This window comes from Strigops habroptila, chromosome 7 (genome assembly GCF_004027225.2).
Source record: "Strigops habroptila isolate Jane chromosome 7, bStrHab1.2.pri, whole genome shotgun sequence".
Lineage (NCBI taxonomy): Eukaryota > Metazoa > Chordata > Aves > Psittaciformes > Psittacidae > Strigops > Strigops habroptila.
In genome coordinates, this window is record NC_044283.2 from 31,492,539 (window position 1) to 31,514,696 (window position 22,158).

The 22,158-nt window shown below is 40.3% G+C and overlaps 1 protein-coding gene across 5 annotated transcripts in view; it reads right to left on the minus strand.

Annotated features, from left to right (window-relative positions):
* Positions 1–22,158, minus strand: part of MTUS1 (microtubule associated scaffold protein 1) — a 91,081-nt gene that overhangs the window by 36,278 nt on the left and 32,645 nt on the right. The window contains exon 1 of one of the 5 annotated variants that reach the window (XM_030492424.1): positions 17,328–17,763. The exons of 3 other annotated variants lie outside the window; for them this stretch is intronic. In XM_030492424.1, the coding sequence (XP_030348284.1) occupies positions 17,328–17,490 (163 nt within the window). In that variant the 5' untranslated portion in view covers positions 17,491–17,763. Of the gene's footprint in view, positions 1–9,224; positions 9,362–17,327; positions 17,764–22,158 lie in introns of those variants that run through there. One more of the 5 variants, XM_030492425.1, reaches the window with a different exon arrangement.

A 22,158-nucleotide genomic window follows, 5' to 3' on the forward strand; every position in this document is an offset into this window, starting at 1 on the left:
CAACACAATGTAGATCTTGGTCTACAGAAGGCGTCAGTCTCTGCCTTCAAAGAGGTGAGCTGGTACTCAGCACAACACCCAGCAGAGCAGGACTTGGAGCAGCACCCAGGTTTGAGCTCAGGAGAGCTTTTACAACACACCTTTGGCCTTGTCATGACTCCAAGATGCTTTTGGAAGCAGTGACGATCCTACAAACACCCCAGAGCAAAGGACCCATACTATCCATCCAAAACCACAGTAATCTCTATCAGCACTGGTTTGGGCTGGGAAGCATCACTAAGAACACCAATAGTCCATGCATGCACAGATGCAGGATTTCCAGCTCACCACAGTGCTGCTGGCCAACAAGCCAAACTGGGGAGTCCCACTTGCAATCAGTTTACTTGTTCACTTGCCAGTTCACCCTCTGCACTAGTCCAGGCATACTCATAGGACCAGGAAGGTATCAGAGATGCATCCCTCCATGCACAGCACCTCACAGCTTCCAGGTATCCCCTGACTGTCCTGCCATTGCAGAGGTTGTAACAGCCCCTGGAGGGCACAACACTGTTGGTGAAGCTTTTTTCCAAGTCTCTGTCACCTGCCAGAAGGCCAGACATGGGCCTTCTGATGGGATTTCCCCAGCACAACTACTAGGCACAGGTGTGGTTCTTCCCCCCTCAGCCTTTTGCCCCATTTCTAGCTGGATAGCTATCCCAAGAGCTCCTAAGCACTATTATTCACATACAGTCACCACTGAAGACCAGTATACAAAACAGACTGAAGAAGCATTATCTGAAGTCTCAAGGTAACATCTGTGACAAAATATTTAGGTAGGTGAAGAGAGCCAGGTATGAGCACTAGCAGAAGTACTTCTGCATGCCTAGAACAACACCCGCAGTAATTCAACTCAGTGGTATTAATCTTCATTCCAACCTTAACCATACCTTAGTGGTTGCTAAAAATCTTAGCAACAGAGATGAAGCACTTGCAAAGACCCCGTCAGACACTTCCTGGCAGCAAATGAGTTGTGGTCAACGGCTCAATGTCCACCTGGAGACAGGTAACATGTAGTACCCCTCCAGAGTCGGTGCTGGGACCGATCTTGTTCAACATGTTTGTCGCTGACATGGACAGTGGGATTGACTGCGTCCTCAGCAAGTTTGCTGATGACACAAAGCTGTGTGGTTTGGTTGATACGCTGGAAGGAAGGGATGCCATCCAGAGAAAAGTACCATGCACAGTTTTGAAGTCAGCACAGAAACTCGCTAAACCATAGTAACAGTTTTGTTTTACAGCGTTAAGTAATACAGCACATTTGAAATATAAACCAAAAGAATCTACACAAAGCTTACAGTCAATCATACAAAAAGAGTCCATTACTTTGACTTTCGGGTGGTTTCATGTTCTGTGAGGTTGACCAGTTCATACAACTAGGACTGGGGTCAGACTTAAAACAGCAACCAGATATTTTCACTTCCCAAACACGAAAGAGGAAGCATCTAGTTGCACCTATGTACTAACTTTCCTCTTTTTCAAAACATCTGTTTTACATCTAATTATAATTGGTAGCTGAACACACTCCCTTAGTTAAAAAAAAACAAACTGGTCTGACAAACCATAATAACCACCCAAGTATCACCCCTTGAACTTCCTGGCATTAAGCTGGCAAAGAGTTTGAGAACTAAGGAGAAAGACCAAATTAAAAACGAAAACAAGAGTAAAAACTAGAGAAGGCTACAGAACAGAGTACTTGCTACATATAAAAGGAGAGAACACTTGGATAAGAGTATATCCTTGAAACTAGATATATACTCATATTTATGAAATCAGTCAAGCTACAACTAAAATACTGAACTAAGGGAACTGCTGCCAACACATCCCACAACACACACTGAACCAAGTTATGGCAAGCATTACAAAACGTGTATCCTCTAAAGGATTAACAGTCATGAAACGCTTATAATTAAATGTGTTCAGTGGAGTTTTAAGCTTGATCAAATTTCTTCAAATACACCAATAAATACTAAAGTAAATTTGAAAGTCCACCTGCTTTTATTAGAGCCTGAAGAACACGGACCTATACTGCTGACCTCTGCTCTGGATGTGTTTATCTTTTCCTCCTCTAAGCAAGCTCGTCCTTTTAATGCAGTAATGTGTGACCCATGGGTCTGATTCTGGGGTTTTTCCTTCAGGAGTTATCAAATCTCAGTTTCACATGTGAACCAGCCCTTAAGCGAGTACTTAACTTTGCCTTGTATGTTAATCTTTACACAGCTAATTCTAAAGCCTCACCAAGGCTCTACAATTCTCCTGCCACCCTCCCTTGCTGCCTTGCCTCCTGCCACAATGCATACAAGCTATTCGAGCAATGCAACAGAAAGACTGATCAACAATTTAATCTCATGGTTTTGATTTTAAAGTTTGCCTTATGATAAGCTACAGCACTTCGGAGAGGGAAACTTAAGAACATCCATACAAATAAGGAAGCTGTTAGGTTTTGTCTGAAGCAGTACATACGTTATCTTTGAGAGGACCTGGAAATTTGGCTAGCTGTAAATCACCACCCTAAATTCTTCCAAAGCTCCTGCTCTGGGCTATAAATGCAGGAAGCAGTTTCACACAAATATATAGGGAAAGCAGTCACAAAACTATATTAACGGTGTCTGACAGACTAGACTTGGATGCAAGTCTTCCAGCCTTCCCAGCTGCTCCACAGCTTGGGCAACTGTAATTTTTGCCTACATCATCCAGTTTGGTAAGTGGCAAACACACACCTCCTGCTGTGCCTCTCTGAGCCCAGGCTGATGACTATACAAATGCAGACTCTTGAAGGAGTGATGTTTTGATTCTAAGCTGTGCCTCAGGCCGGTCTGTTTAAGCTGGTGCAGACAGCCCCAACTTGCTCTGTTCACACCTCAAGCACACCAGTCATGAGTCAGTTCTAGTCCTCAGCAAAGTGACTTCATTTTTCAGAGTTCTGCCTGAAAAAATTGCCCAACTGAAATGCTTAAGAGAATGCTGTATCTCAGGAACTTTTATAGCTACTTACTTAGCTGGTCTTGTCTCAAAGCAGCTTGGGGAAGATTAACAGCACTTCTCATCTTGCATCTCCCCCTGCACCAACATGGTCTGAAGCCCAAGACAAGTAAATGCTTCCTAAACCAGCACAGCAGCTCTCCCTTTCCTTTATTCTTCCTGTAATCCCTTGAGTCTCCCTTCTTTATGGTCAGGCACTAGCCCCGGCCCAGAACATCCAGTTATTTTAGCTGTCATCAAATCCTCAAGTTGTTCTGAACAAAATCACAGAATACCAGGTTGGAAGTGACCTCAAAAATAATCTGGTCCAACTTTTCTTGGCAAAAACATGGCCTAGACAAGATGTCCTGTCACCCTGTCCAGCTGAATCTTAAAAGCATCCAACACTGGGAAGCCCACCACTTCCTGGGGAGATTATTACAATGGCTGATAGTGAAAATTGTGAAAAGTTTCCCTCTTGTGTCTAATCAGAATGTCCCCAGGATTAACTTGTACCCGTTATGCCTCATCTTTTCCATATGACTCCATATAAAACTCAAGCCTCCCTACAATCTTCTTCAAAGGTTGGCTACAAATACTGGAATGTGGTCATAAGGTCTCCCCTGAGCCTTCTTTTCTCAAGGCTGAACAAACCCAGTTCTCCCAACCTTTCCTCATATGGCAGGCTTCCCAGTTGTTTGATCATCTTTGTGGCTCTTCTCTGGACCACAAAGTACTTTTACACTATCTCCACAAAAGGCTCAGCAAGTACAAGCAGTCCTTCAGAAGAACCCTGTACAAGGGCTCCTCTGAAGACAGGTGCTAGCCTACTCCTTGCCAGTCAATCTGACACATACTTTGTACTCCTTCAGGCTCTGAATTGGTAACCCACAGGCTGTAGCAAGCCCTCTGCCCGACAGTGTGATGGTCTGGACTTTCTGTTGGGTTACGAGCATGCCCCTGCCATCTTTTGATGAGAGACAGAGCATTCTCCCTGCATGAAGAGACACTGAGGGCATCCATGAATCCGAGGCAAGCAAAATACCAAAAATCCAAGCGCAACATTGCACTAAGGCTCCTAGATAAGCCACAGTATATCATCCTTTCCGTTCCTACCCCAGACTCTTACCCACATACGGCCTTTGAAGTGGGCTTCCTGAGGGTACATGACCATTAAAACGAACTATCCAGTAAAACATCAGTATTTCTCAACCAAAAACATGCCTTCTGTTTAAACACTGATATGTCTTTGTTTCCCTAAGATGTCACCTGTGCTATGGTATACGGCTCTCGAGCTTATACAACTGTTTTAGCACATTGTCAAAACGACTGCCCAGAACACAGTGGTTTTCCCCCTAGAGGAAGCATGTTAACGACACATTTTCGTTTGCCATTACTTTGGCATGTTCTGCTCATGTACCGATTAAGCATACAGAATCTCCATGTTGCATTAGCCTTACTCACATTTCTGAAGATTATAATTTCTGTTTTAAAACCTACATTAACCTCACACCGAAGCTTTGCAAGGAGTTACGACTATAATGTTTCTAAAGATACCTAAACCACATCTGAGAAAATGCATTACCTTCTAAAGTGCTGATGGCTTTCCAAATAAAAGCACAAAGACAAGTGTTGGCCCAACTCGCGTCATTGGTGCAACTGGCTGATCAACCAGCCTGTGCATTTTTTAAAGAGCAAGTTTTGGAGGACAGCCTGGTGATCAAGACTCTCTTGAACTGTGCCCTACACTGTCTTTGTGCTACATATTTCTCTGTCATTTCACCAGTAACTGTTTCTTTTCCAGTCTTAATGATGACAAAGTTAGTGTCAGGTGAGATGATATCAAATGGCCATGCGTTTTGTCAACCTGAGTAGCGGTGCATTGGCAAAGTCCATGATGATGGCAGGAAAGAATTACCAAAAAAAACGAACAAAAAACAACAAAAAAAACACCTCCCACCAAAACCCCAAAAACCTCCCCCCCCCCCCCCCCCCCCAAAAACCCCCAAAAACTTCAAAATAGCAATGTCCAAAATTTCTAGCAGATCAGAAGGTTGGAAGGGATAATCTTTACAAGTCATGTTTTACAAAGGACTTAAAGGAGTCCCAGACTTGAACATTAAGTGTATAATAAACTTATCAGATAGATGTCTGCCTGTTAAATGTGTAGTACACATGCAAGCCTAATACTCTGAAATCTCAGCATTGTGCCCATAACACTTCTTACCTTATGTGCCACACGACTACCTTACAGAAGCACTATTTGAGTTTTGAACACTTAGCATACAAAGTGATTTTGTTTTAAAACTGCATTCACAATATATTAGTCAAGTTTACTGGAACTGTAACACCTAGAATTGAATTGGGTTTTCATCTAGCTAGTACATATCAAGCGTGAATGAGCCACACGTCAACTACAAAGATACAAAAAAAATTAGTAAATCCTCTCTACACTCAGATATGACTGCAAACTAAATCAAATTTGAAATGCTATGCAATTTACAGAAGGCAAGTCTAACATTCACCAGCGAGACTGCCAGTGGATCAGGGTTGTTCTGGTTATTTTCTCAACAACCAAGAACAATATTGATGCTTGATTTCTTAGCTCATTATGAAATAGGACAAAGCCTGACACATGCCAGTTAACCATACAGCGATACTTACCTCTGAGGGGAAAGCAAAGCAGGAAGAAGACAGTAGAACTAGTTTATTGTACTAATAACGTCAAGCCTAGTGCATGGATGTTTTGACATGAGATGGATTGGCCATATGCACCCTAACGAAACAACTCTTCATCCACCTTAAAAAAAACCCCACTGCAGCAAGTCATCCATTTTTAAGGACACAAATGACAGGATGGAAAATAAATTGCATGAGGATGTGTTACAGTGTGTTGATGCCTTGGCCAATAAGGACTGAGTTAAAGTTTGTGAACTGCATCTCAATCTATTATCTTTGGTTTAGGTATTTGAATTTTGCTACATCAGTTCATTATATATACCGCAGGCAACTTTAAATCTTTGAATTCCCTAGATTTTCAATGAAAAAAAAATTGCTATACTGGAAGTTAGCAATTCTGTTTACCTAGGGGGTTTACATTGAAGTTTCCAGTTCAGGTATTGCTCTGAGTAAGCAAACAGACATCTGAAGCACTCCTGTTTTTTTCTGCATACCTTCTTACAGTTGCAGCTGTGCCTTGTCATCCCCGAAATACACGCCTGCCCAAAGAACCAAGCACAGAGTGATGTTGAAGACTTATGTTTGTCACTCCTCTCTGCTCCTATTTCCTCTCCTCTGTCTTTTCTCTTCATTTCCACCTCCTGTACAAGAAGTTGCTCCTTGTTGTCTGGTGCCCTCTACTGCTTCATCACAAATACAGGACATCACATATTTTTTCCCATTGCTCTGCAGCCTATGTCTACAAAGTCAGGACACAGAGTTGAGTTGAACAGGGAATTCCATCATGGTTAGTTCATACCATCTGCAAGCCCTTTCCAGATCCCGCTAATTGCCTCCGCAGTGCAAATCCTAATCCCTCCCTCCTTACCCCTACATCCTTCTTGAATACACTCAGGGCTACCCATTTCCCTGTTTGCAGATACTTAGATGCAGGGTATCATCACATCCAGGAAAAGACTTTCAGGAGGGACAGTGTCTGTGTTCGTGTGTGGTGTTACAGGAAAAAGCCCGCTATATATCCACACACGTGTGGAAAACCCTCACACAACACCAGCAAGCAGAATGACGTCAAGACAACCTTCCTCCTTTTCCAGCCTTTCTGAAGATCCCAGCTTTTGCATGCAATCAGGGGTGAAATGGCTGAAACACCGTCAAAAAGGAAGAAGCTGTCCGAGTTGCAATGCTTGAACTCATTCTTTCCTTAATACTATAGTCCAGCCAACCCTGCTCAGCATCAGGAACACAGGGCTGGAAGAAGCCTCCAGAAACCATTTACATCACTCCTTATTGAGGCAAGGTAAGCACTACCTAGACATAAAAGGCATTTCACCAGACTGCTCAACTGTTTCAAGTATTACCACAATACACCCCCCTGCATTTTTTTATTATACCTTTTCTTCCAGCCCAAGCCTGATCTGAATTCACACAGATAAAATCATTGACTATAATCTCTCTGCATGACACATATTTTATCCAGATATTAACAGGCTAGCTGAGAAGCTGCTCTCTCACATGCACTGCAGTCTCCTACATTCTGGGAAGTCAGATATGTATACAGTCTAACTATTTTCCAACTATTTTTTAACATGCTTCTTTCCAAAAGGGCTAGCAAGCATTATAAATATGTTAGGGATAAACATCAAGGAACTGGGAGAAACATTGTTGCTCACAAGTTCGAGTAAGAGAAAGTTAGCAGCTTATTTTTTTGCATGATAAATTTATTCTAGATCTATGTATCAAACTTGGCTCCAACAACCCTAGGTTTTAACAGCTAAGATTAGGAAGAACTCCAAACAAATCCAAACAGGATTCTTGTAGCATATTGAATTAAGCTTTTAAGTTTGAAAGTCACATTCTGCTTATTTACTGTGGAGGTCCACTTTGTTGCAATAAAGGCAAAGAAAATCACAACCGACTGACCCAGAACTTATCTGGAACTTTAACTGAATCACTGAACTTCACTTCATCAATTATGCCTGCCTCTAAATCAATGAAGCAATTCTTCCTGCACAACCCACACATGATTAGTTAACTGCCAGAACATATATTAGCTCAGCTTAATATTAGATTCAAGAATTTAGTATTTTTCTTTTTTCCTGAACTACTCAAAGTCTTTCACAGTAAGAGTCTATGTAAAGCTCAGTAATTTGCAAGGAACCATAATCTTTCTGAAAACAACTGTACAAAAGAAACCTGTAAAACACATTTTTGACCACAAGACTAGAACATTAATATGCATCATTTATTCTACAGTATCTGCAGCTGTCTTGGATGGAGAGGACAGAGTGGCTTTTAGTTTGAACTCAGAAGCTATTTATTCAATCACACTAGTGCGAGCTGATCTTATATGACTGTAACAAATGTCACTGACTTCAGCGTGGCACTGAAATGCTGCCTAAAGGATATTATGGGAGAAAAAGTAGGGCAGGCAGTAGGAATTTAAAGAGCCTCAGTTGTATTTTTTTTTTTTTTTTTTTAATAATTTTGTATTATTGCACTTGTGCCAAAACTGTTTCTAAACGTACCCAACCACAGCTTCCTGTGTTTAGGAAACTCCACATCCATTTAAAGACAAAAATTCAGATTAGACTCAAATTCTCTGAGGTTGTTCTTTAAAATGTGAGGTGATAGCACTCCTAAGAATGTAGGAAGCACTATAATCAGTGTAAGTTATCCATAATACTACTACTTTAACAAAAATCACTAAAAAGTTCAATTCCAACATTTTCCTCCAAAAATAGATGACGGCAGTTTGCAATTGCAAGTTATAAAATAAACAGCTAACACTGTTCAGAGAAGTCACAAATTTCTGAGTATGAAATAAAGTATAAAGCAATTCAGAGGCCAAGCTAGTACATGAATTTTGCCTGTGGATTAAAAAAAACCCCAACCTTCAGTGATGAAGCTTATAGGTCAAGTGATTAAGCTTTTAGGTTGGAAACAAACTGAGAAAAGTTAAAAGTTTAAAATGTTCAACTGCCCAAATCCCTTTAAAAAATCAGTCCTAGAACTCTTAGTAGCCATGTAGAAAATGCTAATAGAGCATCTTCAACATTGTTCACTATGGGATCATCCACCGGTGCTCTTCATCCTTTTGATTACACTTATCACCACAGTTAACATGAAGTAAAGTCTCTGCAGAATGAAGGAAAATTTAAGCAGCCACCAAAATTAGAGACAAGATCACAACTTCAGGAAAACGCGTTTTAGGAGGCAGCTGCATAGCATGTTTCAAGGAATACCAGCATAGTTGAACACATGTCTAAAATTAACCTTGAAATAGTACTTTAAAGCTACCCTAGCTGTGAAGCACAATTTGCTGGTCAACAAAATAAAACAGCATCTTAATAGAACCACTTCAGTTGCTGCTGGTTAAAATCATCCATGTGAACTCAACCTTCCATGCTTCAGTGCAACTGCAAGACAGAAAATGTGGCATCTTAAGTGCCACATACCAGCTCTAAGTGCTACTGGAACATCCCCTTTTAAAGAGACACACAAAATGCACTTACACAATTCCTGGCAGTCACCACATCATAGTTAAGTACCTCTTTGTGTATTTCCTGTTATGTTGAACAGCTTTCCTGTTATTAAGCAGCAAAGATGTCTCCCCAGGGACGTGCCTAGAACATTGCACACCATTGTTTCAGGAACAACCTGAGCACAATCTTGTGGAGCTCACATGAAAACATCTTGCCAAGCTGAAAACAAAACAGAGAACAGGGCAGCACCCAGCACTTCTATTAGCCACAAGATGTAATATGCCTCCACCCTTGGAGAGGCGCACAGTCCTTCCGCTGCCTGACCTGCTGATGGCACCTGGAAGTTAAGGGACTTCTCTTCCCAATGACTCCTACCCAAACTGTGCAACTAAAGATTACTTTGGCAAAGGCTGCCCAACAGATACCAGTGCTCCCCTCAAGGAGCGATTGCTTGCCATGCCTACTGTGGAGACCAAGCAGTTCCTGTGGAGGATATTTAAAACATTAATCACATCATTCTTTGCATTCAATGTTCCCCCGAGTCTCTTCTCTTTAAGCTAACAAAGAACTACAAGGATGGTAGAGTGATATTTTTGCGTAATTGGGTGGTGGGCAGGGAGAGAAGTAAAAATGACTACAGAAATATTCTTGAGGAGCAGATATCTCAGGTAAACTGGGGTATGCCCATAACTTACCAAAAAGACCAAAACCCCATATGTGAGGTTAATCCCCATGAAGGATCTCTAGCTACAAACACCTCTACTTGTGCCATTAACAAATGCAGCAAGAAAAATTGTCACTGCACATTACATATGCATCTTGTCTTCCTTGACCCTAAGTCCTAGTTGAGAGGTCCTTCCGAGACACAGAAATGTAGGTTTAATAGGGTTATGCTACTCATTTCGTATTAGATTTCCCTTCTTTTAGGTGGCAAAATTTCTTAGTTCGATAAGCAAGTTAAGAAGGTGCTATACAGTAAGATTTGTGGAAATAAGTGAGCCTTGATTTTATATTGATTATACAGCAAGTAGCCCATGCTTACGCCTAAGAAAAGCAAAGCTTTCTAGCCTTCTATTAGGAGTAATTTGCAATTGGGTTAATAGGTAAATTCACTCATTCTTCTGCTGGAAGCATTTCCAATATTCCTGTTTACTACTTCAAATATTTGAAAAGGCTTAGCACAAAGTCTATTCCTGTAATAAATACAAACATAAAATTTTTAATAACCTAAGTGCTTGATATTAGCGATATCAAACATAGAAAAAAACCAAAGACCACCAAAATATGAGTCTAAAAATATCAAAGAAGTGAATTCATTAACAAGTACTATTTGTAACACTTTCACAAATTTTCTACTGGACTGCTAGTTCTCTTTAAGAAAAGGATGAGGTTTTGTTAGAAGAATTTCACCACAGATGTTCCCAGCTGTCCTACTTCCTGCCTAACTTGAAGTTTTTCCACAACATCACAAACTGTTTACACCAGCATCTTGAGGAAGAAGTTTAGTTGCCACAAATGCATATGCAGCATACTACCATGACAAGAAGCAGCAAAAATAAATTTAACCAGGAGTTTAACACAGGACATAGTGTTATTAATGCCCTTGCTACATGCACCAGACATCAGTAAAGATGATACCAATGGAAGGTTCATAAATAGCAACTGTAAAGAAAAACATCTCAGCCAGATAGAAGGCAGGTTATTTAAGGTGGGTTATTTCTACATTTGAGTATGTGGGCAGCTAAACTGAATAGGATTTTTTTTTTTTTTTTTTTTTTTTTTTTTTTTAGAGTAGATTTAAATATGGCACAAGGGTTGGAACTAGATGATCTTAAGGTCCTTTCCAACCTGAACCATTCTATGATTCTATGTAAGTTATACTGTGGATATTTTTCATTTCTCAGAAGATCAAATGCTATTTTCTTTTCCCTGTAGGATGGAGAATGGAAAAACTACTCCCTGACCAGGAAAAGGCAATGGAATGGGAAAGAGCACTGTTGGTAGACATGGTTAGAAAGGTGCTAGTGATATTAACTGTAATCTAAATCATTAACCTAACTCATTAATAATTCTGCAGCACTAGTTTACCACATTACCACATTAAAAGTAATAGCTAAACCTCCTCTTAAAAACAAAACCTTTCTGACAACACCACTACTCTATTGCACCACAGACAGCAGATGTGTCTAGAGAAGAACAGACAGACATACAGGTGAACTCACCAAGCTAGCCAGCTTGACCAGTGCAGCCTTCACTGAATTTTGTTCTGCAGGAAGACAAGTCAAGAGAGATGGGATCTGCTTCCAAATAATTTTCCAAACAAGGTAGGTTTGGTACCACATCTGGTGAACCAGCCAAGAGGTGTTTGAAACATCACACTTTTTCTAAGGGCATCAAATCTATCAGCTTTGGACCCAGGTTCTTCCATTGCATCATGCCACTCAAGGAATAGAATTTTTTAAAATACTAAAAAACAGTGAAGACACTGCTTCATTACAGGACACTAAATTAACAGCCAATCTATAAACAGAAATTGTTATTGCTTGCCATTGACTGCAATGAGAGTGCTAAGTGCAGTCCCAATCTATATAGTACTGACTTCATAGTAATTAACATATGATTATATTTGACTAATTGAAGACACAAGAAACTTTTTTGCCTTCCACCCCCCACCCACATCAGAGTTTTCTGTGCCAACAAAGAAATAAGAGTGACACAAACCAGTCAGCCAATGGGCTGCAAATACTGAAAACACTGCATTCTAGCACTGAAATTCCATGGCATTCTTTTCCTCAAAAAAGCTACTGCCTTATGCCTTAAAAAGATCAAATTAAAAGGACTGAATAAGTAGTAACACTTTATTTGTCTAGATGTTGCAAGCCATTTCTACTATAGTAACAGATTCATTTGCAAAAGTTGCAAAACTGGTAGAGGCAGCTCTGACAAGTTTTAAATCCAGTTTTACCGCACTGGAAATCCCCTGAAGTAATTTAAAAGCTATTCAGGTTTTTAAGTGTAATTACAGCTGCCTGACACTTTCAAACCCCAATCTACTTCACAGCAATACAGGTTGCAGCCAGACTCTTTTCATCTGTTAGGCATATCAAGTGGGAACAAATACACACTTAGAATATGAAATGATATTAGCAGAGATAATTTGCTAGGTCTTTAATATTTACTTGCCAATTAACTATTCTTCTATGAAGTTGAGTTTGAAGCAGCAATTCTACTTATTTCATGTTGACAAATACTTGAGGCATCCTTCACACATAATTAATCTCTTTTAAGTGAAGGAATAAAAATCCAGCATCGCTCACTACAGTGAAACCAGACTGCAAAAGTTGCCATCCATCTGCTTTTCACAGCACTCCAACTCTTCTTTCTTCAAAGATTTTTTTTAAGCAAAGCTTCTCATTTACGTTCATTTTCATGCTTTATTAAATATATGCACAATTTAAGTGTTAAAATCACAGAGAAGTTATTCTTTTGACTTTGGTGTGGGGTTTGGTGGTTTGTGGTTTTTGACAGGTTTTTTGTGGGGCTTCTTTTTGGTTTGGGTTGTTTTGGGTTTGTCTTTTTTTTTTTAGCAGCTTCTTTCTGCTATCCAAGAACTACTGTTATTTTCATTTTATACCTACTGTAAATGCAATAACTGGATGAGACTGGTATAGAGTACAAACTATACTTACAAGCTCCAAAATACAGAGCCCTGCCACCTGAAAATAAGAACCTCCATTTAGCTATCACCTACATGCTTACTGAAGCTATGACCTGTTAAGATTGAAATCAAGCACATCAGGCAAGTCATTTAGAACCCAGTCTTCAACAGATTAAGTCACGAGCAGAGAGTCTCACTGACTTCAACAGGAACATGATTAAATCCAGAATCTCCCATGACGAATGGTTTCCAGTTATTCAACTTCTTTTGCTCAGAATAGATAAGCTGGCTTTACTTCTGAACTCTATTTTTCCTTGGTAGGTGACACAAATATTTAACATGCTTGACCTGTATCAAATCTCTCCAGCAGGTTTTTAGATTTAGAATACTTACTAGGGTTGAGTATGTTGAGTATCCTTCTACAGTTCTATATTAAACTGTAGTGTCAGACGTTGAGCAGCATTTCAGTTATTCTTCTGAGGTGGGCAGGAAAGGCATATGAACAGTTATGCAACATGTGACACTTGAGGCTTTCAGAATCCTCCTTTAAGAGCCCTACTTTGCAACGCAAAAGTAATTTCATAGTTCCCAATGTGATCTGAAGCAGGATTTAGGGAAGGCATCATATTGGGAAAGGATGTCATCTGCTTAAATAAACAGGTGTGTAATGTTTTCTCGTTACTAGCAAAGCAAGAAGGAAATTTTTTAAATTGGTATTGTGAAATAACATTGCCTACTGTTTGTCCTGAGACACCTCTGACTCTCATGGTAGTAAGATAGTAACTAGGTTTAGAAAGCAATGGAAGTCACCAGCAAGATAAGAGCACTAAGTACAGTTTGCTTCGGGAAAGAAAAAAGAGAAAGGAAGAGCAGCATGAAGGGCTGGATGGAAACAGTTTACCACAAAAGCATCAGTACAGTTCAGTATACAATCCTTGAAAAACTCTGAATAAAAGGTACAAAAGCTTTGACCTCCATTTGCAAAACCAGTTCCTTGTCTAGAATTTTATCTTCATGCAAAAGAACACACTAGTAACTCAAAATGAATGTTTTGAATCATTCATAAAATAATGTCTTTCTCTGGCAGTTGATACAGAATCACACAGAGATGGTGATTTACTCTGGCACACCACTGATGCATGAAGAGCATAAGAGCACTTTAGTCACTCTTCAGTAAAAATTTTTAATGGTTTGATAAAGGAAGCAAATGTTTTATCTCATCACTGAAAGACACTGGTTCATGCTTAACTCACATCTATCATGTTTATGCAGTTCTGAAGCATTGAGATTTTAGTTGCAGTTACTTGGCGCAAAGAAGTGTTAACAAGTTACAGGACAGGCAAATAAAGTATTTCCTGAACAATTTCAATGTTTTTGGTTTTGCTGAAGAGGATATTCATTATACACAGCTAACAATGCAGGTGTACTACTCTTCTAGTAGCTGAGAAAAATGGCACTTCCATGTCTGCCTACATTTAAAGGGAGAAGAAACCTCTGGATATGATGACCTTGAGGCAGTGTAGAGCACACAGTGATGGAAGTTAGACATAAGGCAACAAGCTGAATGATGGCAAACAAACAAAACAAACAAACAAAAAAAAAAACCAAAAAACAAAAAAAAAAACCACTTTAAATTTTACAGCAAGTTTCCTCTGGATTTCATTCATAGGGGAAAAGAAAACTATGTGGTTTCCCCTGAACAAGCTGTATGCTTATGCTCCAAGACATAATTACTCCGGTTACTCTGACATCTCCACATGGACAAGATGTAAGAAGTGCAAAGGCACTTCAGGTAAAGGATCCATTTAACTATAAATGCAATGACTAATCTAGACTAACTTAACACCAGTGCAAGTAACCGTACATCGAGCTGTACTATACACTGTGAAGAAACTGCAGCAGGCTGCTACAAAATACCCTCAAGTCAAAGGGTATTTTGCAACTTGCAAAAGAGGGTATTTTGAACCTTGCAAGAGGGAGTTCCATCCTCTTCCTCCCAATAGTGCTTACATCCTAACTCTTCACCAAGTTACTGCACCTCAAACTGTCAGCTAGGACATGGTAACAGAAAAAGCCAACTTGACCTGTACTCTAGACTACTTTAAAACTGTACGTTTCAACATCTGCCCTAAGTACCTCAAGGATGCTTTGCAGCCATACAAGGCAGTTTGTCTATGCTATTATGAAAGCCAGCAACAGATGAACAATGACAATGCCTATTAAAAGTGCAATCTACACCAAAACCAGAACTGAATGTTGCTTACATAACACTCATACATATTCACATTCCTACGTGGACCCCAAAATTCCTTTTTTCAATTACTCTGTCCCTTATTTGTTGACACAGTCCCCAATATATTCTATTTCTCATTGCTTATGTGACCTTGGAAAGAAGCCGCATGTCATCACATCATTTTAATCCAACTAAACCACTGCAAGAAGAGATACACTGGTGCTGCAAAACCAAATATGGCTCCTCCTGGCATTTGTTAAACAAAACCAAGAACCTTTTACGCCTATGCTATACATTGACATTGCCTGATCTACTGTTGCGGAGTTATGAACCCGAAATAATCACTAACAAGCTTCGATGCATTCCACTGTGTCTAAACCCACAGTGTATCTATATGTACTTGCACTGTGCACTAGAGTATGACCTGGTTTTCAGACGCCCTACTTGCTTGTAATATTCAGCTCTAGCTAAACATTGGTCAGCTTTCCACTAACACGCTGACTTCCTACAAGACATAGGGACAGCAAAGCAGAAGGGGCAGACCAGCCAAAAACCCCTCTAAGCTTTCAATGCTGTACCATTAGCCTGTCATATTGCACATGGAGAAAACACACAGATGGTCTATTCAGCACTTCTTATTTGGTGAAGTGCTGCTTAACTAGAACACAGGGCTAGCAATCTATTTTACATGCTGTATTTAACAGAGGCATCCTGCAGGCAGGTTTTGCTTTCACATCCGCTCAAACGAAATAAAACCACAAATGGATTCTTATAATCGTAAAATTCCCTTGATACATGCACTGATATTTAGTTTTCCAAAATTATACAAATTTAAGTAGCAGTTAATGAACATTTGTAAGACTAAACGTTATCTCCTCCCCTTATCTTTTAGGCTTTTTGCCCCTGGAATATGTACTATGTGGATATTTCACACTGTTAGCAACATAAAGGATATAGGTATATGCACAGACTCCCTTATATAAGGATTTTTAGCATTAAGGTATTTTAATCCTAGCTTAAAGCCACGCAAGCAAGCTGCAAACAGAAGCCTATATTATGTTCCATAGTTGGCCTATATTATGTTCATAACTGAATTTATCATCCAGGAGGAACTCGGACACCAGATTTACTTTGCCAGGGATAAGTAATAAGGCAAATGGTTCAAGCTGCTGTATGAAATGCCAGGACAGGAAGGAAAGCTGACTGGTAGACCTGAACTCCAAATAAAATAAAAGCAAAAAGGGTGGCGTTCAGGAGAGAGAGAGAGAGAGGAAATGCCTGAGAGGAAGAGTTTCTGCTAAACTAGTTTATGTAGCTGCTTGCTCCTCCCTAAGAAAATGACAGAAAATTACAAATAGTGCAGTACAGAAAACACCTTATGTAATACGAAGGCTGCCACTAGTTTCTTTAGACATTGTGTATCTTAGCTAAAACAAACTAACAACAAACAACTGCCACCCTCTATCAAAACCATGTATGTCCTGGAAAAAAACCTCAGCTTCCATAGTCTTGTTTCCACTCCAGATACTTGCTTTATTTGCTTTACCTGCCACTGAAGATGAAAATCAGGTCAGATGCAGCTGAGAATTTTGTGGTGATTTTGCTGTTGGCTTGGTTTTGTAGGTTATGATGATGTTGTTTCTTTTTTTTTTCCGGGTGGGTTTTTTGTTGGGTTTTTTTTGTTTGTTTGTTTGGGTGGTTTTTCGTTTTGGTTTTTTTGAGGGGGGATGTTTAAACACACACTTCTTTTGAATGTCTCTAACACTCCATAATTTCTAGGTTTATACCAACGCAAGTGAGCATTAAAGTTTGCTTGTCCTACTTGCAAATAAGATGCATTTAACATGACATGTACTGTAACAGATATCTACAAGTATTCAAATATTTCTCACAGACAGAACGCCACATCACAACAGCCCCTGTATTCATTCCACTGCCCACCCCCCCCAATCAAGGTACAGAAGACAGCGTTCCCAGCAGAAAATCATTAAAACGATTAGATAAATATTTAATAGCACAGACTTCCTGATACTATTTTTGGACTTGTGAGAAGAAAGAGCAAATTCCAATTAGCATTTCATAAACAGAATAACCAGCTTCCAAATGAGCAGCTCAGCATGAGTGCACGAACACACAGACTTAGAACATGAAACTACTCTGCTCAAAAGTCAGGCTTCTCTATGAAATTCAAAAACTTTCATGCCCACTTGCTGCTGTTGAAGTAAAGAAGATATTCCCTCAATGCATGCTCTAATCATCATATTAAAAAAACACAAACCTGTATGGAATATAACAGTGCTTTTCTTGTAGCCAGAAGGTAGACGAATGTTTCGGAGCAACCCCTTTGCTGTCAGCCTTACACGCATGTTGGATAAGGAAAATTTCGGGGACCATAACATGTCTTCAGTGCAATTGGAAGATAAACAAGCAAGAAATAGCATCCATGTACTGTCACATAGTATGTTTTTAAATCACTACTAGTAGAAGTAAGCAGTTCTTGCTAAAGAGAACAGGCTTGAAGAAGTAGTCAAGTCTCCATTCCTTTGCTCTCATTCCTTATGCACAGACAAGCAAAAAAATCAGCACAGGCAGATATCCACAGCGTAAATGCTGCTGGCAGCTTCTCCTCACCAGATGTTGTGGAAACAAAGCTTGTCCTCAGAATAAAACCGACTTAGTGATTCAGAAAACCAACAGCCTCTAAATTACATCACCGTGTTGATGCTTAATCTGCTATGGGACTCTGTGGGAGCTAGAAAAGGAGAAAAGGGAGGAGGAGGATGAGGAAGGAGGAGGAGGAAGTGGGTGGTCTCCCCAGCTGAATATATCATCCAGCAATGTCACAGACCATGTAATTGTTCTTTGGAGACATTAAGGAGATTATTTGAATATTCCTGGAGGCATAGTTCAGCTCTCCTCTCCAAGAATCCTTTCAGGATGACTTTTTTTTTTTTTTTTAAACAGTTTCTTTCGATTGACATGAATTTATCAAAAGATTTATTAGCTAACATTTTTTAACAAAGGTTTGTTGTGGGGTTTTTTTTTTGCATTAAATATTATGTCAACATTTAAAAGTCTTAACAAATCTAGAAACACATCTATTCTCTAAATACAATTCAGTTTTCAACATCTGCTGAAGGGAAATACTATTTAGCTTGGCAGCTCAACACTGCAGATGCTTCCATTTATGAGAAGAGGAGCAAGGAATCGGGCATCAATTTCATATTAAAACACATCTCTGCCAGCTGGGTTTTGAAGGCACCCAAACGTTGCAGCAAACAAGCAGGGGTGAAGGAGTTCCTAGATGCTCTCTCCATATCTAATTAACCCTCTTAAAAATGTTTCTTCTTGCTATTTAATGAGTTCAAAAGTTTTACATATACCTTGGTCCCTTTCAAATGCCACTAGCAAGAATAAAATGAAAGGACAGTTAGAAACTAGAAAACAGAAAAGTAGATTTAGAAACTAAAAAATAGAGGAATAACTGTTTTACAAGTATTAGAAAATGTCACATTCTTCACATATAACCATGACTATAAATATACGCACTGTCCACCTTCCTGTGTGGAAAGAAACATTTCACCATTTTGCCTTGCCAGGCAGCCATAGGAGCAGGGACCCCCGAGGTATCTCACAGCCAATGCAGGAGACAAGGCAGTAGCAGCTCATACCTTCTGTTCGGTTGCTTGAAGAGCTGCCCTCCAAAGCTTTTGTATCTTTTTAGGGACAACAAAATTAGGTACTTTTCCAGTGATTCTGCACTTCTACCATTTCACCAAACTCCAGTTAATGCTCTCTAGCACCTGTCCCTCTGACATTTTTTCTAGAAACAATTAGCCCAACTTGCTCTGAAGTAGGTATAACCCAAAGCAAACGTAATCACACTGACAGGTCTCATCCCAGAGGTGCCTTACCTGTCCTCTGCTTACCACAAATCTATTCTATTTTAATAGCATGTCTTTCTTGCTTAAGATGTGTAACATTTTAAATTCTCTAGTGCTTACTTACCACATCAGCTACAACTGAAAATAGCATTTGTCTCTTTATCCTGGTCTCTGGGTATCCCTAACATTACACAAGATAGTGACAATAAAGCAGTTCATTGTAAGAGCAGCAAAAGAGCTGCAGCTCAGCATCAAGACTGTCAGACCCGTTAAGCCAACCTCCACAGTGTACTGTGGGAGAATACTGCTGAATGTTTTACGATCATGTACCAAAATATTTATTTCCATGCACAGTGAGGTACCACCAACTCTGAAGTACTACAATATGTCTTCAGACCGCACAAAGCCATTCAAAATAAGTACAAAGACAGTAAATTAGCTTTTTTGTTTGGTTCCCAGGGCAGCCTATGCACACAGGAGGGCATGCATGTCATTAGTGCTACAAAATCCTATTCCTTCTAGTCTGAAGAGGTTTGGCACTAGCAACATGTGTTGATCTGTATTTCCAACAGCCTGCAGATCCAGACCCTTTCCCAGTCCAACACCACTATCAAAGACACCACCTCTTTTCTGAGCTGGAAGATTATGAGACTTGGAAACCATGCTCAGCAGTAAATAGAAGGCTTGTTACAGCACACTGGGGTACCCTTGTGTATTCAGCCTAGTTCATTAGCCCATCTCCTCAAATATTAGATCACTATTGTCGAATGCTCTCTTAATGAAACCATCTTGAGATTTTGACTGGGCCTACAGCCAGCCATCAAACACCATTCAATGCCCAGCCATACCAGGTTTTACCCTTCTGCCAGGGCACCCACAGGAACTCCCTTTGGTTTTCCTTCTGTCCCTCACAGCTCTCCAAGGGAGGAACTGCTCTGTGAGTAAGTGTTCTCACACCATCCCAATTTGATGCTCTCACAAAGACAGAAACAGTCCAGCTAGGTTCAGGGGGAAATAAAGAAAAAAACCAAAATCAAAAGCAACAACACACACACAAAAAAACCCCAACCCCAAACCAAAAAACACCCCATCAAAAAACCCCACACAAACCAACAAAAAAAAACCCAAACAAAACCCATACCCAAAAAGCAACCCCTCCCCTTTCCCCATCCTTGCAATAGTGCCTGGGAGAAAGGTAAAAACATTTCCTTACCCTGTAAAACCAGAGAAGCTGAAGTACGCACTGAAATCAAAACTTCCTTCCTAGAAATAGAAGCAGAACAAAGAATCTCTAGAGGGCAAATGTGATGTAATGAACCACTCTGGAGACTGAGGAACGAATGAATCACAAGGCAAAATATAAGCAGATAAAGTCACTATATGGACATCAAAATCCTTGTAGCAGAGACCAAAACTCTTCTTACGGAGATACACAAACAATACTTACACTGCCTCCTCTTTCCCACCCTTTTTGGGTGGAAATAGGCCATGAAGAAACAGATACATCACAGTATCTCTTTCTAAAAAACTTCTGATTTGAGGAAAATGCCTTTCTAGCTTCTAGGATTGGAATCCTGCTAAACCCCAGAAACCTAAAATGTCTGCTTTATGCAGAGGTAGACCTGACAGCACTAATAAAAAGCAATAAATGCATGTCAGCCTCATGTAGCACCCAGCACTCAGAGAGGACTGACAGCAGCCAGCAAGAGGACTGCCCATCCCTATCTGAATAGCTTCCGAAGAGATTTAACTCACAGGGAGGTTCCTCCAATGTAGCTGTTCCAGAGCCCTGTGTTACACCACTGCATACTCCATTGTGGTGGCTGTGCATCTGTTCTTTCCTTGGCTCAGGAAAAAAGCACCTCCAGGTCCATGTCTGTACTCCTACGATGACCATCAAGTGCCTTGTGTTGGCAGGGTACAAAGCCAGGAAATAATTCATGGGATCTTAGCATAGCCTGCCAGGAACATGCACTGTCTACATTTCCTGCATAACATGAGGATCAGAGAGGTCTTTTTCTATCTTGACATTGGATAAGAGTGATGGAAAATAGCACCAGAAAGGAGCAGGATAAAATAAGAAGTGATATACAGCCCAGAGAACAAAAGGACTCACAGATTTTATTTACTAGCACCTTATTGCTGGCTTTTCTCCAAGGGCAAAATCTGTGATCAACATAGACAGAGGGGCTCTATCCTGTCATGACCATGTAATTCAGCCTGGGTTGCTAAATGCATCAATACCTGATGACACCACAGCATCAGATTGATGGTGGGCCTAGACCTATTTTAACCCCAGAAGATTTAGTGCATCTGCCACTCCCTGGGAACATTAGCAATGTGACAAAAAAGGAGCAAAGGGCACTGGCATCTGTAGGCTCTCCAATTCAGCCTTGTGAGGCCAAGTCTGCAGTATCTGTATGTGTTTCTGCTGTCTCTGTCCCTCTTTCCACATCCAACAATCACAAAGGAAGCCATCAGAGCACAGTTAAGTGTCTCACTGCAAATAAGTCTAAATCAGAGGCTAGATCTTTAGATCTGAGAAGCCCACGTAGAGGACACCTGTCTCTGTGTCATAAGACAGCAAGGGCAGTGCAGAGCAGATGGATTTTACTGGCATGCTTTACTTCAGGAAGAACTGATATGTGATTGCTTATGCAAAGAGATTATGTGAGAAGCAGGAGCCTACTAAGAGCCAAAGGGTCACCTGTGTCCTCGGTTTTATTTCTGGAAGATGACTGTGCTCTCTCCACTTTCCTGTGACCACCTTGCTCTAGCCAGTGTGACAGTTTGAAAAGCTAACCTTCCTGCAGGCAACAGTACCCATTGCCATGCCCAGTGCAGCCTGCAGCTTCGGGACTTAAGCTCCAATCCTCAGCTGAAGAAAAAAGCAAACCTCTTACTGTTGCAGAGCAGGAACTAAAATCCTAAATAATCTAATTTTCTTCTAGGGCACAGAAGCTTTTAATCATTATAAGTTTAGCAGCCTGTAAAACAGAAGGTGATGCTGCAGCAGATTCCCAGGCAAACAGCTACAGGAATTAGGCTTACCTGTGTGTCTCTCACACAACAATGGTGGCATTTACTCTTGCAGAATTGAGAGCAGCCACAAAACACCGCAAGAATAGTTTTTAATTTCCAGCTTAAGGGAGCAGCAAGTTATTTTCCACGTGTAGGATGTCCCCTCCAAAATGGCATTTTTGTCAAGACTACCTCTGTCTAAAT